The 17025-nt window shown below is 48.9% G+C and overlaps 2 protein-coding genes across 6 annotated transcripts; one reads left to right on the plus strand and one right to left on the minus strand.

Annotated features, from left to right (window-relative positions):
- The first annotated feature begins 6416 nt into the window (after nt 1–6416).
- Rnaseh2c (ribonuclease H2 subunit C) lies at nt 6417–7534 on the plus strand. Its single transcript, XM_050137605.1, has 4 exons — nt 6417–6640; nt 6764–6942; nt 7018–7137; nt 7399–7534. Exons 1-4 carry the CDS (start codon nt 6469–6471, stop codon nt 7423–7425), a joined length of 498 nt encoding a protein of 165 aa, XP_049993562.1. The 5' UTR covers nt 6417–6468; the 3' UTR covers nt 7426–7534.
- Nucleotides 7535–7613: 79 nt separating this feature from the next.
- On the minus strand, nt 7614–15652 carry Kat5 (lysine acetyltransferase 5). 5 transcript variants are annotated; one of them, XM_050137601.1, is made up of 14 exons: nt 15407–15630; nt 15241–15307; nt 14853–14921; nt 14631–14767; nt 14194–14349; nt 14030–14104; nt 13658–13732; nt 12932–13180; nt 12767–12856; nt 10195–10335; nt 10025–10118; nt 8393–8552; nt 8207–8288; nt 7614–8119 (listed from the first exon to the last, which is right to left on the minus strand). In XM_050137601.1, the coding sequence occupies exons 1-14, from the start codon at nt 15416–15418 to the stop codon at nt 7985–7987; spliced, it is 1542 nt and encodes a 513-aa protein (XP_049993558.1). In that variant the 5' UTR covers nt 15419–15630; the 3' UTR covers nt 7614–7984. The 5 variants fall into 5 exon arrangements, with proteins under 5 accessions (XP_049993558.1, XP_049993560.1, XP_049993557.1 ...); XM_050137603.1 differs by lacking the exon at nt 14194–14349 and having other exon boundaries at nt 15407–15624; XM_050137600.1 differs by having other exon boundaries at nt 15241–15433.
- Nucleotides 15653–17025: the final 1373 nt, after the last annotated feature.

Below are 17025 nucleotides of genomic sequence, written 5' to 3' on the forward strand. Positions count from 1 at the left end.
GTGCTGGGATTAAAGGCCTGTGCCACCACCGCCCGGGGGTTTGCTTATTTCTAAGGGACACTCTCTTACCTTCACCTGCTTATTATATAAGATATTACATTGTCAGATCTGGTGGTGCATGCCTATAATCCTAAAGTGCAGAGCCTGAGGCTTCAAGTTCAAAGCCGGCTAATGGGTTCATTTTTTTGGGGGGGGGGTTTCCCAGACAGGGTTTCTCTGTAGCTTTGGAGCCTGTCCTGGAACTAGCTCTTGTAGACCAGGCTGGCCTCAAACTCACAGAGATCCGCCTGCCTCTGCCTCCCGAGTGCTGGGATTAAAGGCGTGCGCCGCCGCCGCCGCCACCACCACCACCACCACCACCACCACCACCACCGCCCAGCAGTAACTGTCTTAACAAGCAAAAGTATATTGCAGGGGACTAGAGTGTTAAGTTCCCAGCAGCCATGTCTAACAGCTCATAGCTACCTGTGACTCAAACTCCAGGGGATCCTATACTCTTGTCTGGCCTCCACAGATACCTGCGTGCATGCATACATTCCTATGTAGACACACACATTCATATAATCTAAACACTTTTAAATATGTTACAAAAGATACCGATAGCTAAATGGAAGGGACACATAGGACAAAGTGTGTGGAGGGCAGCTCCTTTCCATGTCCCCTCTGGGAACTGCGAAACTGCCGTCCTCCAGCTTTCTGAACAAGGTTGTGGGTTTGTTTTGTTTTGTTTTGTTTTGTTTGTTTTAAGACAGGGTTTCTCTGTGTAGTCTTGGCTGTCCTGGAACTCACAACTTGTTCTGTAGACCAGGCTGGCCTCGAATTCACAGAGATCCATGTGCCTCTGCCTCCCGAACTCCCGAGTGTTAGGATTGAAGGTGTGTGCCACCACCGCTCATCACGACTGGTTTTCATGAGATAAGGGTTTGCCCTTGAATCTAAGATTTCCTTACCTCGCCCTCTCAAGTGCTGGGTGACCAACAGGAGGTTTCAATGCACACAGTTCAAATCTAGGGTCTTACACGTACTTGGTCAGTGCTGTATTACCAAGTTATGGCCCTCTCTCTTATTTCGCCAAACTTTGTCATAGATGTCTACATCTGTGTTCATGACAGATACTGTTCTGTGGAGTTTTTTAGAAATTGTCCTTATTTGGTTTGGGTATGAGGCTAATGATCGTAGCAATGTGGTCCCCTTGCTTCTAACTTCTAGAAGATACTCCAGAGAATTGGTATACGTTGTACCCTAACTGTTCTTATTAAGCTCACAGATAAAGTCACCAGGTCAGGTATTTTATGGACTGGAAGATAACTGACGACCATCGTCTGTGTGCTGGTGTCTCCCACCCCAACTCCTACAGGGAAAGGTCTTCTTTCCTGAAAATCTCTTATTCTGAAGAGTGAGTTTTAATATAGCAAATTACACTGCAGAATTGTGAGCCAGAGTCTTCACAGCTTCAGTATATCTCCTGAATATGTAATGAGCTGATTCACAAATCTACAGTTAACTAAAAAGTGATCCTGGGGCTGGAGAGATGGCTCAGTGGTTAAGAGCTTTGCCTGCTCTTCCAAAGGTCCTGAGTTCAATTCCCAGCAACCACATGAGATTTGGTGCCCTCTTCTGGCCTACAGGGACATATGCAGGCAGAACACTGAATATATAATAAATAAATAAATCTTTAAAAAAAAAAATCTGTAATGAGGTCTGGTGCCCTCTTCTGGCCTTCAGGCATACATGCAGACAGAATATTGTATACATAATAAATAAATATTTAAAAAAAAAGAACTTAGTTTTTGAACACCTGTTTTCTTTACATAAAATTATCTTTAATGGGCAAAAGCAATCTGAGAATTCTACATAGTTATACAGTGGCTAAATCCACAATTTACATACACACACACATATCCACATTAAAGCCAATGTTCTATTCTCTGCTTCTCTCAAAACAGAGCAAAGTAATTAAGATTCGACCACTTTGGGGACTGGAGAGATGACTCAGCAGTTAAGAGCATGGCTGCTCTTCTAGGGGACCTGGGTTTGATTCTTAGTACCCACATAGTGGCTCACAACTGTCTGTAACTCTAGTTTCAGGGCATCTGACACCCTCTTCTGACCTCCACCTGTGCTAGATACTAATATGATAGACAGACATGCATGCAGGCAAAACACTCATACACATAAAATAAGTAAATAATGATAAATATATGTATGGAAAAAGTTTCTCCACTCTACTTTGAGGTATAAATTTGACTATTTACCATAACAATGTAAAATGTAAACATCTCCATACTTTTATTCTTCCTGAACATCTCTGGAGGAATGCAATGGAAAATTACTATGAAATTATTTTCCCCCAATGGTCATATTGCTCTAGGTACAGGAGTTGTTTGTTCCAGGGCCTTGGCTCTTGTTGGGTACCGGGACAGGAGATGATCACCAGAAAGACTGCTCTAAGACATCCTCTTCTGAGCTCCAAGAGCAAAAGCCTTCATCTCAGCACTCGGGAGGCAGAGGCAAGTGGAACTCTGAGTTAGAGGCCAGCCAGAACTGTTTAGTGAGACACTCTTAAAAAACAAAAGAGATTAATGTGATATGATACCAACACATAGAGAAAAGATGTGACAAAACCTTGCACTATTCATGGTTCGGAAACAAAACAATTCCCAGCAAACTAGTACGGAAACTTCTTCAGTTCCTCATTCTGATAAAGAATTTACTACACAGATGGCTCAGCAGTTAAGAGCAGTGGCTGCTCTTGCGGATGGCCTAGCATGAATTCTCAGCACATGTGGTAGCTTTCAACCATCCATAACTCCAATTCCAGAGGATTCTTGTGGTGTGTGTGTGTGTGTGTGTGTGTGTGTGTGTGTGTGTGTATGGCCCGAACTCATAGAGATCCCCCTGTCTCTGCCTCCTGAGTGCTGGGATTAAAGGCCTGTGACACCTTTATATTATATGTAATATATATTTACAGAATATATTTTTAAAGATCTATATATTTTTTAAAGAACTTATTCCTACAAGTGGTACCAAATGATGAGGTAGTGATAAATTACAAAGAACTGTATGAAAACATAAGCTCTAGGACAGGCCTATAATCCCAACTAATTAGGAACCCAACTAATTAGGCAGGGGGATCATAAATTCAAGGCCAATTTAGTGAGACACGGGAGTGACAGGGATATGGGGACACAAAAAAGGACCAGGATCTGGTGAATGTCACAAGAAAAAGCCTTGAAGATGGACGAGGAAGGAAAGACTGACGCAGAAACAGAGTGGGGCGGGAGATCTGGTAAAGCAGCTGTTCCCGTTCCCGAGAGGACAGTGCCCCTCTCCCTGACCAGCTAAACATCTGGATCCTCTAGAGGACAGTGCCCCTCTCCCTGCCCAGCTAAACATCTGCATCCTCTAGCACATCTCCCTCACCTGTAACGAGAACAAAGTGTTATATTGAAAGTCTGTTGTACACTGTAATAAACATTTTGTAAAAGTAATAAAGCCGGCTAGTGGTGGCTCTCGCCTTTAATCTCAGCACTCGGGAAGCAGAGGCTGGCAGATCTCTCATTTCGAGGGCAGCTTGTCTTCAAGTGAGTTCCAGAACAGTCAGGGCTACACAGAGACTCCCTGTCTCGAAAAGCCAAAAAAAAAAAAAAAAAACCTGAAAGTAAGTAATGAGGCTGGGCTGAAGCAGGAGAATTACAGTGAGTTTGCGGCCAGCCTGGCCACTATCTAAACACACCAACCAAGCAAACAAAACCCAGAAGATCTTGGGATACGGGGTAGTGTAGAGTGCTGGCCTACTGCTTGAGAGACCCTGAATTTGTCGCTACAAAAGGAGATGAGGAAAAGAACATTTTTAACTACATTTTAAAAATTGTTTTTATGGCACTATGTATTTTTCTCCGTTCCCCTCCCCTCCTCTTTTCTCCCCTAAGAGAAGAACATTTACAGCTAACATTCTACCTAATGGTGAGAAGCTAGAATCCCCAATCCCGGTTAAGATCAGTCGGAAGCCAATGTTGTCTCTCCTCCACACTCCTTTCAGAGATCATCCTGGAAGTCCTCACTAATACAATAAGACAAGAAAAAGCAAAAAATGATAGAGCTGGGGGGGGGGGGGAATGACAAAACTCTGTGTCTACAGGTGTCATGACTACAAAAGTCTAGAAGAATCCACACAAAAACTCCCATAACTAATGAGTGACTACATCAATATAAAATATACACGGCTGGTTAATGGTTAAATAAATAAGTAGTCAAATTGATTTTCCTGCTGGGCATGGCAATGCAGGACTTTAATCTCAGCACTTGAGAGGCAGAGGCAGAAGGATCTCTGAGTTTGAAGCCAGCCAGAGCTACATAGTGAGATTTTGTTTTTAAAAAATGTGCTTTCAAGCTGGAGAGATGGCTCAGAGGTTAAGAGCATTGTCTGCTCTTCCAAAGGTCCTGAGTTCAATTCCCGGCAACCACATGGTGGCTCACAACCATCTGTAATGATATCTGGTGCCCTCTTCTGGCCAGCAGGCATACAGACAGAGTATTGTATACATAATAAATAAATATAAAAAAATATTTAAAAAGTAATATCTGTATACAATATTTAACTGTCTTCTAGCAATGCTTGTTTCTTTTCTATAAACTAATAAACCATATACTTATATACTAAATTATATAGTTCATCTATGAATTAATTTAACTTGATCAACTTTTATAGTTTTATATCTATTTGTTTTGTAGAAGAACTCGACAACATTTACCAGTGTTGGTTATTTGAACCAATAAACATTACAAAGAGCTGAACAAAATTAAACAAACAAAAAAGCTGAACTGAAAAGTGCAAAGCATTTTCAAAAACAACAGACATGAGAAAATGTTGAAAATATGACGACATCGGGCTGACAAGATATTCTCCAGGCGAAGGTGCCCACTGTGATTTGAGTTTGAGAACCCAGGAGCTGCACAGCAGAGAAACAAGACCCACAGTTAGTACTCTGGCCTCCATGGTATCCAAGGTACACTCCTCCCCCAAAAACAGCCATTTCAAATTCAAAAGAAAGTGTGAGTGGAGGGATTCTCGCTGACTGGAGCATGGCAGACATGGTTCTGCCAGGCCTTGCCCTTCCCCATCCCCTAGGCTTCCCTAAATCCATTAGCTCACCATTCCTAAAGCTGCCCCCCCAAGGATGTGCCCTTATTTCGCCACTCCCTCCTCCTGAGGCTGACTACCAAGTTCCAGCTATCAAACCATTGAAGTCGAGCAATCCAAAGCCCCCTTTGGCTGACCTAATTAATACATCCAATCAAACTTAAACACCTCATCCTAACACAGGGTTTCACTTGTACCTTTATAAACTGTCTTTTGCCTAGAGTCACACCCATCTCCTCTCTATCCAGAGCAGTCCTTTGTCTCTCTCCTGGACAATATCCCTCCCTCCTCTCCCTTATTCTCCTCCCCTTCTCCCTCATCCTCTATCTCCTGTCTTTGTCTTAGTCCCTGCCCTCTGTCCCTCTAGGGCAAATAAATCTCGGTGCTGAGAACTTGGTCTTGGGGTCCAGAGCTAATACCAATCTCTTACAGTGGGTATAAGAAGTTTTCTTTCCTGGGTGGTGGTAGCGTGGGCCTTTAATCCCAGCACTTGGGAGGCAGAGGCAGGCTGATCTCTGTGAGTTCAAGGCCAGCCTGGTCTACAAAGGGAGTTCCAGAACAGGCTCCAAAGCTACCGAGAAACCCTGTCTCGGAAAAAAAAAAAAAAAAAAAAAAAGAACACCTTGCCCCTGCGTCTCCTAGCCCCAAGACTTGAAAATCCCGAGACTCGCTGGCCAATGTTTCAAAGTTGGTAGCCAAGCAATACGTCCAGCTCCACCGAACTTTTCTACTAGAGCACTGTGTTATGGTCCACAAACCCTATGAAAGCTCTCTCCTCCCCCAACCCTCTGCTGTCTCTCTTTCCGTCCAGAAGCATCTGCCACCAGGAAAACACGTGTAGACCTCAGTCCTGCTTATTTGTTTCTTAAAGCGAGGGACATCAATCGATTCCTCGAATGCATAAAAATGTTAGGGCACAAGAGAAGGTGGTGGCACACGCCTCTAATCCTAGCGCACAGGTGGACGTCTGTGAGTTCAAGACCAATCTGGTCTACAAGAGCTAGTTCCAGGACAGGGTCCAAAGCTACAGAGAAATCCTGTCTTGGAAAAAAAAGAAAAGAAAAATGTTAGGGCTGGGTATGGTGGCACAGGGCTATAAACCCCAGCACCGGGGAAGTGGAGGCACGAGGATGGAATCACACACCGTTAAAGATTTAAAAAATAAAAAAAAAGCCTTGCTGTGGGAAGGCGTGCCGTCGCAGACAGCGGCCTCCGGAGAAAAGACTACGAATCCCACAAGGCTCTGCGCCTAGGGTGTTCGGTCTCCCGACAGGCCCCGCGCGCTTCACCCGCCAGGTTTTGCCCGAGCCCGCGAGCGTCTGGTGATGGAGAACCCAGACGATGCTGCGGACGGCAAACAGCGCGTCCACTTGCGCTCTAGCTCGCTGCGTGGCGCCGCGCCGGCTACGCTGCACCTCCTGCCCTGCGAGGTTCCGGTGAGCCGGCCCGCTCCGGTGGAACGCTTCTTCACGCCCGCCGTTCGCAGCGGTGCAGACGGTGAGTCCCGTCAGGCCCAGCACAGGCCACAGCGCTCACGGGCTTGGTGGTCCGCTGGAGAAGCCGCCAGCCCGTTCCCCGAGGCCAGGCCCGCCTGATGGGCTTTGCGTGTTCCTCCCGCAGGGCTGCAGGTGTCGTTTCGGGGTCGCTGCCTGCGGGGCGAGGAGGTGGCTGTGCCTCCGGGATTTTCGGGATTCGTGATGGTGACGGAGGAGATGGGAAAGGGGCTGATAAGGAAGCTGAACTCGGGGGACGCGGAAGACAAAACGAACAAGGCGCAGGAACCGCTAGCGCGCGATTTCGTGAGCAGAGGGAGAGGGTAGACTCGGGACGAGGGTCATAGCCGCGGTGCCGGTTCTCAACTCGGCCTTTCCTAGGACCGCTCCATCGGAGCCACCGGCAGCTTTAGCCACTTCACACTGTGGGGTCTGGAAACGGTCCCCGGTCCGGATGCCAAAGTGCACAGGGCCCTAGATTGGCCCAGCCTCGCTGCAGCGGTGAGTACACATATGGACCCTTTTCTCCCTAGGCTCGGTCCGTCCTCCCACCCGGTTTGAGTCGTCCCTAGTGATTTGGGCTTTTTAGGCAGTGAGCACCATGGGGACCATGACTCTGGAGGACCAGAGTGCGGAGTGGTGGGAGGCACTTCCACCGCTATCGTCCGGGCTTCTTAGAAGGGACTATTACCCTGAGTAGCTGGGTCCCCACCTAAATGCTTTGTATTAAAAGTCACGTAGTAGAAGTGACTCCTGTTGCAGATTCACGCACAGGTGCCTGAGGACTGAGAGCCAGAGCATGAAAACGAAAGCCACAGATTCCTTCACACCAGTAAACCAGCAATAAGTTCACTTTGGAGCCACTGTTTCTATCCCAATAAATGAGCTCTTCCTAACACCTGTGAGTCTGTGGGCACCTTAGCACCTGGAGGCTGGCATGGTATGGCACCCAGTTGGGCAAGAACTTTTGATAACTCTGCATATATAAACAATTTATTGCTGGGGGCAAGAGGGGCCAGAATTTTACAACCAGCAGCCACCCCACCCTCCAGCTGCTCCTTTACAAAAGAAATGTTTACAATCACAGTCCTCTGTACAGAGCGCTCCCACCGGCTCAGTGTATGCGGCCACCCTGGGTCCCTCTGGTCCCTGTGTTCAGAGCAGACCTGGGCCCATGAACCAGCTAGCCCTGAGCTGGCCTTGGTACTGTCCACTAGTTGGCCCCTCCTAGGCCTCTCCTTTTGGAGCTGTCCTCAGCCCTGTCTCCCTTGGTGTGCCTCTCGGAAGGGATGAGAGCCTGTAAGCCCCAGTTCTGCCAGCTCTCGGTGTTGCAATGGGCAGAGCCTGGTCACCACTTTCCTCTCTTGCTCCAGTCTTTGGGAGTGAAGTGCAGACACTTGGAGTCAATTCGAAGGAGACGCTTGAGCATAGCCCGCTCATGGCCATCCACGATGTCCTCTGACAGAGTGAGGATATACTGGCCCTAGGCAAGAGATAGACCCAGCATGTGGTCAGCGCACAGGGTCTGCCACCTCTACCCCATTCAGTATCCCCTTAGGTGTCTCCTGACCTTGTAGTAATTGATGAGATTGAGATACTGCAGTGTGGAGATGACGTCTTCTTTCTTGATACTGGTGATCTCACTGATCTCACTGTGGGAGGGCAAAAGTTAGGTCCCGAGGGTATCATCTGTCCCAAGGAGCACCAGGAACAGACAGGCCGTACCATGCACCCCCAGCTGGGCATTCAGGCTCACTTGATGGTGATCTGTGGCCTCTCCCCGCTCTCCGACTTCAGTCCCATCAGGATCTCCAAGATGGTCTGGGACCAGTAACTTCGATAGGATAAGAGGCCAAGATCTGACAGGGGCTTCTCAGGAGTCCCTGTCTTTCCTTCTACCTTAGAGAGCTCATAGCCTAAAGCAATGGAGCACAGAGGCTGAGTAAGCATCAAGGTATGCACAGGTATAGGTAAGAGCAGATACTGCAGAGCTAGGCTGCCTGGTTTCTGTCTCTCACTCTTGGTAATGGGTGAGTAGCCTCCCTGCCTGCTGAGTGGGTAGAGGAGCTTAGGCACCTAGAAAGCAGCTATGACTGGGTCCTTGCCAGCCAGTGGAAGCTGATGAGATGGAAGTGCTAGATTCTCCTTTGCCATCCCAGCCTGTGTCTGGGGGCACTGGAAGGGTGGTGAGGGAGGCCTTTGTGACCTTAGGATACTGGAGCCTTTTCAGGGTCATCAGTTTCTCTAGCTGTGATCCTGGGAATGTTAGTGCTTTTAAAAATCCAGAGGTGCTTCCTCGGAGCCAGGTAACTGACCTCTGTAACTGTCCTTTCCCTCTTGTGTTGACTATTGGGCAGGCCGGACAGTTCACAATGAGACCTTTAGGAACCGCAGAGCTGACAGTTCTTTACTCTCTTGTCAGGGCCCTGGGGATGGCCCTGTTGGTTTGGAGAAAGCCTTCCTTACATTCAGCTATACCTCCAGCCTCTTAATGGTTCTTGACATTCTCTGCTCCTAGCTACATCGCTGTTGGCCAGTCTTTGCTCAATCATCCCTGGACAAGATGGATCAGAAAGGCTGGTGTCTGGAAAGGCAGCCAGAAGTGCAAAAGAGCATAGGGTTTCCTACTCAGCCTTCCTGGATGCACATGTGTATGGTCCCATGAACCCACTGGATGCCATACTTTCCTCTAGTTCTGAGTTCCTGACCCTGTTCAGTGATTGCCCCTCCCTGTATCTGTCACATGGTACTTCTATGGTCAGTCCCCCATGTTTCTAGAGAAAGCAATTCCTAACTTGAAACCACCCAGCTAACAAAATACTCCAAACAGATCATGACTTTGAACATCAAAGTAAAGCATCTGTGTTTCACCATCAAAAAAGCTAACCCTTCTTCCCTGACTCCTAGATCAGAGAATAGTGAGGGAATGGGATGGGGTGGATGGGGTTAACACTAGAAAACAATGTGACTGCAGAGTTAAGAGCTTGTGCGTAGGGGCCAAAGCTCTCCTGGGCTTTAAAAGACTAGTGTGACAAAGAACAGGGGCAAACTCATCCTTTAGTGGGTTAAACAGCCTTTGCACATGTGCCTGCAAGGCTCAGGGAATACCCGGTGACTGAGAACGTGCTCCAGTACACACCTATAGATGAGCATGAGGAGCTGAGCTGCTCCACATGAGAACAGATGATTCCAGCTTGGAAAAGTATGGGAGTACTTAAACCTTTAGCCAAAGAGAAGTGAGGGTTTGAAACCTCCAAGAAATAGGGCAGTTACTTGAGGAAAGAACTTGGGAAAGTGACCCTTTCTTTCTGGCAGCTCTTGGTGACCGGCATGCCTGCATGTGACGCACAAATGATGAGCCCATCAGCCCCCAGACTCCAATACTCACTGAACTCAATAAGCAGCTTGCCGTAGCCCCGGCGCTGGTACGGGGGCAGAGTCAGGATGCAGGCCACATTGTAATCTTCCGTAGATTCCTTCTCCTGAAAGAGGGGTGAGTTGTAACAAAGGCCTGGCTTGGGGCATGGCCGTCCAGGCGCAGCCGGGGTGAGTGCTGACCTTGGAGAAGTAGCCCACAATGTGGAAGCCCTTGCAGTCGTACTCCGTCATCACATAGAAGAGGAAGGGGTCTGTGTCATAGTACAGCGTCTTGTGATCCAGGAAGCACTTGGCCAGAAGACACAGGTTTTGTGAGTAACTCTGTAAAGACAAAGGCCTGTCAGTCACTACTCTGGGTAAAGAGTTACGCTTTGGTTTTTTTTGTTTGTTTGTTTGTTTTTGGTTTTTCGAGACAGGGTTTCTCGGTAGCTTCGGTGCCTGTCCTGGAACTAGGTCTTGTAGACCAGGCTGGCCTCAAACTCCCAGAGATCCGCCTGCCTCTGCCTCCCGAGTGCTGGGATTAAAAGGCGTGCGCCACCACCGCCCGGCCTTTGGTTTTTTGAGACAGGATTTCACTGTGTAGCAGCCCTGGCTGCCCTGGAATTCACTTTGTAGACCAGGATGGCCTTAAACTCATGGATATCCACCTGCCTCTGCCTTCAGAGTGCTGGGATTAAAGGTGTGCTCCATGTGTACCACCACTGCCCAGCAAAGAGGTACATTTTGTTGTGGCATATGTGGCTGCAGGTGCCCATAAACCACAACATGCATGTGGAAGTCAGGAACCGTTCGGAAGTCCATTCTCTCCTTCTGGTATGGGTTCTACAAAGTGAACTCAAGTGCCCAGGGTTGTGTGACAAGGACTTCTACCCATTGAGCCATCTCAAGAACTCTGAGGAGCACTTCTTTGTGCTACTTCAAGTTGACAAGTGATGAGCTTCCCTCCTAGGACCCTGACTCCACCAGTCAGGCCATTACCACTGTTTAGGTAAGGGGCCACCTCCTCCCCCAGCTGTCCTGGAACTCGCTCTGTAGACCAGGCTGCCCTCAACTTCAGAGATCCGCCTGCCTCTGCCCCAAGTGATGGGATTAAAGGGGTGTGCCACTGCTGCCACTTAAGTGTCCAGGAGCATGTGCCTAGCTGCCTGCCCCTAGGTGAGCTACACAGCTTCCCGTATACCCAGCAAAGCCTGCCCTGGGCCAGCATTGCCTTCTGTTCCACTTAACAGTAGTCAAGAATGTTCCAAGCCAGGCATGGTAGTGTATGCTTATAATCTCAGCACTCGGGAGGCAGAGGCAGGCTGTAAGTTTGAGGTCAGTCAGCTAGGGCTACGTAATGAGACCTTGTTTGTCTGTTTTTCGAGACAGGGTTTATCTGTTTAGTCCTTCTGTAGACCAGGTTGACCTCAAACTCAGATGTCTGCCTCTGCCTCCCAAGTATTGGGATTAAAGGCTAAAGTGGGTGTCATCTGCCTGCCCACCTCCCCTTTTAAAAAAATTTCCCATGGAGTTAGCCTCAAACTCAGTCTTAGAACAGAAGTTCTGCCCGCATGGCTGTCCTTGGGTGTCAAAAACCCTCTTGCTCTAGCCATAGTGATGCCTCCTGTGAACTGGTCTGGTATTCTCCAATGGAGGGTTAAGAAAATGCCAGCCTTGGTGGTTCTTCCTGCAAAACTTTGGACTGGCTGCTTTACTATACACATGATTTGTAGGGTAATATTCTAGATAGCTTTACTCTTAATACACATTAGTGTGGCTGGGTGGTGGTGGCACACACCTTTAATCCCAGCACTCAGGAGGCACAGGCAGGCAGATCTCTGTGAGGCCAGCCTGAACTATAGGACAGCCAGGAATACCCAAACCTGCTCCTCCAATGATCTTGTTCCTGCTATCTGACCTCTGACCTTCAAAGTCTAGCTTTATCCCCTCTCCCTTCCCTTTTATTTTTCATGTGTACTGTCCTAGCATGTAAGACAACTACTTAGAATTGCCTTAAAACATGTTCTCTCCTTCATATTCAGGCTCATAGGTCAACCTAGAAACTTTTTCAAAACAGGGCTTCACTGTATACCCCTGGGTGGCCCAGAACTCCTACAGACCAGTAGAGATCCACCTGCCCCTGCTTCCTGAGTCTTGGGATTACAGCATATGCCACCCAACCCATCCAAAATCTTTTTTGTTTGTTTAGTTTTGAGAAAGGGTCTTACTAGCTAGCCTTGAATTTCAAATGCTCTGGCCTCAGCCTCCTGGATGTTGTGATTACAACGCTAGGCTAAACTGTTCAAACTTCCTCTAGTTTTACATTTGACTTTTGCTACCATAAGTTATCTGTTTTGCTCTTGGCTCCTCGAAACTAAGTCCTTCTTACTTTATAGCCCAGATTGGCTTGGAACTCATTATAGCCCAGGCTGACCTGGAACTCAGGAGCTTTCTGAGTGCTGGGATTATAGGCATATACTACCTAGAGTTCTGGTGATAACGTCCTTAATAACGTCCTTTGAACTCTGCTAACTTATGCTTCGTTTCACGATACTTCTCCATTGGGATCTGAGTAGCCATGGTGTGTCTGCTTCTACCATCAAGTGACCTCTCAGAATAGCTTGTCTAAATCTTAGTGTCTTGTGCACTCCCACCGCCCCTGCTTTACACCAGGAATTCAATGAAACAGGCTGAATCAGAGTGGTCAACTGTTCTGAGCAAGAAAAAGTTGTTTATGTGGCTTATTCTAGGCCCTACTGCCCCAACTACTAACCTTGTTTTTCCGTCCATCAATCTCAAAAAAGGAGATGGTGCCCTTGCGGTAAATTTCATTGCCTGGAGGGTGCCGAAGGTCACATTTGGTCTAAGGACAAAAGGAGGATCAGGCGGGGACTGCTGTGGGCATACGGGTAGGCAGGCCTCCCAAGACCACTCATACCAAGTGGCGCTGTAGACACTTGAGGCTACGGCCATATTTGAGGCAAAATTCGCACAGGTAGAGGACAGGCAGTGTGGTGAGCTCTTGTGGGTACGGGGAGAAGTACCACGGCTTGAGGCGATGCCGGCCAAGCTCAATACACTCAATGTTCTTCATCCGGGTGACAATGTCGTCGTGACTCCGATCAGACACCAAGCTGCCAGTCATGCGTGGCGCTGATGGTATTCCATCTGAGCTGTCCTGAGAGTCCTGCCCAAGGCAAGTTGGAAGTGGCAGATTATAGCAGACAGTTAAGCAGAACATGGCTCACAACCCTGCCATAGGTTTCTTCAAACCTGACATTAACTAAGGGGAAAGCATCATAATCCTCTTATCAAAATAAACCAAAACTGAGCAACTGATATGATGAAAATCACCCAATGGCTAATCTGCCTGGCTCTTAATCTCATCACCATCTACTGCCTACCACCTCGTTTTTGGTTTTGGTTTTTTCTTCTCTCAAGACAAGGTTTCTCAGTATAGCTCTGACTGTCCTGGAACTCACTCTGTAGACAAGGCTGGCCTCAAACTCAGAGATCCGCCTGCCTCTCCTGGGTTCTGGGATTAAAGGCATGTACCACCACTGCCCAGCTTGTATGATTTTAAATTAGTCACTGAATGAATGCTCCTTGCCCAAGTCCATTCCCTTCACCCAGCGTTTCTCTTCCTCTGTTCTTTGATACCCACCTCATCAGTGCCCAAGCAATTAGACTTCCTCTTCCGTCCTGGCTGTGCTGCCACTGCCCTACGGGCTGATCCATTCTGTGAATGAGACGGAAGAGAAAGGATGAGCATTAGACAAGCCTGAAAGAGGGTGCTAGACTGAGAAAAGATGAAGGGATAAGACTGGAGGGGCTGTCAAGGCGGCTCCTCTTCAGAGGACATGTGTTCCCTTCCCAGCATGTATGGTGGCCAAACATCTCTAACTCCAGTTTCAGTGGACCCAGTGCCCTTTTCTGGCCATGGCACCAGGCAGGCAAATGGTGCACATACAAAATGCAGACAAAACACTCATACACATAAAAATAAATCTTTAAAAAATGAAACTGCAAGACTCACCTGAGGGAAAACTGAGGCTGGGGCCGTCTCACTGGGCACTGGAGTTGCTGGTGAAACCACTTCCACCTTCCGTTTCTGCAGAGAGAAACCAGGAAAGGTGGGTCAGAAGGTAGAGAAGGTGGGACCTGAGAAGAAAGCAAGGTCCCTGGAATTGCTGAGGGTACCGTTGAGCGGTGGTTGGGTTGCAGGCAGGAGCTGGAGGAGAGCGGCTGGTCAGGCTCGCCACCGGGAATGGCCTCCCGCTCCTTGGGCAGGTTGAAGCGGAGTGTGATCTGGACCGGGATTGGCAAGGTCTTCCCGCTGGCCTGGGCGGAGGCCGGCTGTAGAGATAGGTCCAGTCTTCCTCTGGGGTGGGGATGGTGGGATGGCGAAGGGGCAAATGGGCCCCTCAACATGGAATGGTCAAATCCCACCCTCTGCCTTCTCTAAAGCAAGGCAATAGTGGACTCTGGAGCTACACCTGCAATTTGGCCCCCATCCTTTTGCAAGTTGAAGTCATGGCAGGAGAATGCTGCCTCCTGCCCATTCAGGAACCCCTGAGGCCAAGAAATGCCAGAAGGAAGAGGCAGCAGAGAAAAGGTGAAATGGGGGACCTACTCACCACCTCTCTTTCGGGAGAGCCGGGGCGGGACCCAGGAAGTCCGTTCTTGGTAGGGGTCTTGGCCTCTTTCTTGGGGAACTGGATCTTCTTCAAGTCCAGCCGTTCGTGAGTCACCCATTCATCCAGACGTTTGTTGACTGCAGCAGTGGAAATGGTTCAGGAGGAAGGCCAGAAGCTGCCCTCAACCCTACAGCAACCCCACTTTCCCGGCCCAGGACTCACAATCAATGTAATGGACATAGAAAAGCTTCCGGCCACTGATGTCCTTCACGCTCAGGATCTCAGCCAGGGCTGTGGGAACAGCACAGACAGGGGGTCTTAGCCTAGCCAGGTCATGAGACTCCACCCTTCGACCTGAATTCCACTTCCAAGCTGGATCCCTATACCCCAGCACCTAGAAGGGCTGGCTCAAGACCTCTTCAGTCACCAAGTGACACCTCTCTTCAAGCCCCGCCCGGCTCATCGCCGCACGTCTAAAAGTCACGCCCCTCTCCCGAGTATCTGCGACCGCCCCAGGATTGCAGAAGCCCCTCCCCCTCCCGTGTGCTCGTTGACTCCCTCCCGCCCCTCGCCCTCTGGTTCCTTGGACCCGCCCCCCGACGTCACTCACGCCACTCATCTTCGTTGTCCTGGTTGCGCCGCAGCACGGGCAGGCGGCAGCCCTCGATTATCTCCCCCTGGGGAGACAGCGCGGCGCCAGGGTCGGCTACTGGGGGGCCTCGGGCTCTACCCACCTCCCCTGGCTCCCTCCGCCCCGCCCCGGGCACCGGACTCACCACCTCCGCCATCTTCCCTCCCTCCACTGCCACTTCCGGCCCCTCTGGGAAACGTCACTTCCGGAATTGAGTGAGCTACAGGCCCGAGCCCCGCGAAGCTAATTAAGAAAAAAAAACACTTGAGAGTCTCTGCTGGCTGGCTGGTGGCAAGGAGCAAGCCCACTTCGGGAATGGAAGAACAGGGTGTTGTAAGCCTGAGACCAAGTAATAGATAGAATCCCCACAGCTCGCACTGCGATTGGAGGAAGACAGAGTCTGTCACGTGACGCTCACTGGGTGCGACGCGGGTCACGCAGATCAAGTGATTAGGCTTTGACCTGCGCTTTGTTCGGGCGCCTCGTAGTGGCAGCAGGAAGCGAAACCCTCAGTAAGAAGCTGGGAAGTGAGATTTTGGACCCTGGAGAGTCAATGGGGCTGAAGAGATTTGAAGACCCAGCCACATGTTTGCATATAGTTGCACAGGCGTAGGGACTTACCAAGAGTTCTTTTAGTTTTGAATATTGGGTTTCTCTTTTTAAAATAGTATAAGGCTATTTTAAAGGTGTGATGGCGTATGCCTTTAATCCCAGCACTTGGGAGGCAGAGGCAGGCGGATCTCTGAGTTTGAGGCTAACCTAGTTTACAGAGAGTTCCAGGACAACCAGAGCTGCACAGAGAAACCCCGTGTGGGGTGGTAAAATAAAATACAGATGTCACTCCACCTGTGTGACTACTTGTCTTACCTATACTGCTATATCCTGGGCTGCTCTAAATACCAGTGTGGGGTTCCACAGGGTGGGAGCAGCCAATCTGTGGTCTTTGTTTTGTTTGTTTCAAGACAGGGTTTCTCTGTAGTTTTGGAACCTGTCCTGGAACTCGATTTGTAGACCAGGCTGGCCTTGAACTCAACAGAAATTAGTCTACCTCCCAAGTGCTGGGATTAAAGGCATGAGCCACTACCACCTGGCCAGCCTATTGTTTGGTTGGAAGTGTCACCTCAGTTCCCTGGCACCCCTTTATTCAAAGAGTCTGGAATGTTTGATTGGGGGGCTTTACCCCATCCCCCTAACATCTGTTTTTTGAATGTAGGGCAGAAAACTCCATTTCAAGCCACCTCCTCTGGGCGTGGCCACAGTCTAAACTCCACCTCCAAGAAAGCCTGCCAACCGTGACCTAGGGAAGGTAAAAACCACTCCCACAGACTATTTAAACTGTTCCCCAGAGACCGAGCGCATGGTCTCCCGGTTTTCCTGGGGGGGGAGGGGGACACCTGGAAGTGTTGTCATCCATTAACCTGGGCTCTTTTCTAATTCGGTCTGCTCTGGTTTGATTTGGATTATTGCCTTGGTGGAGAGGTTTGTCAGCCAAGGAAAAATACTTAACACCTATGTTCTTTATAAAACACCATCAGGGAGGAAGTTGTACATCCCACAGAAGTCAATGGGAAGTAGATTTTTACCTCATATTAAATATTTATTTTATTTATTTATTATGTATACAATATCATGTCTGTGTGTATTCCTGCAGGCCGGAAGAGGGCACCAGACCTATTTACAGATGGTTGTGAGCCACCATGTGGTTTCTGGGAATTGAACTCAGGACCTTTGGAAGAGCAGGCAATGCTCTTAACCACTGAGCCA

Source organism: Alexandromys fortis, unplaced genomic scaffold (assembly GCF_014885135.2).
Source record: "Alexandromys fortis isolate MF-2015 unplaced genomic scaffold, M_Fortis_MF-2015_v1.1 scaffold_3, whole genome shotgun sequence".
Classification (NCBI taxonomy): domain Eukaryota; kingdom Metazoa; phylum Chordata; class Mammalia; order Rodentia; family Cricetidae; genus Alexandromys; species Alexandromys fortis.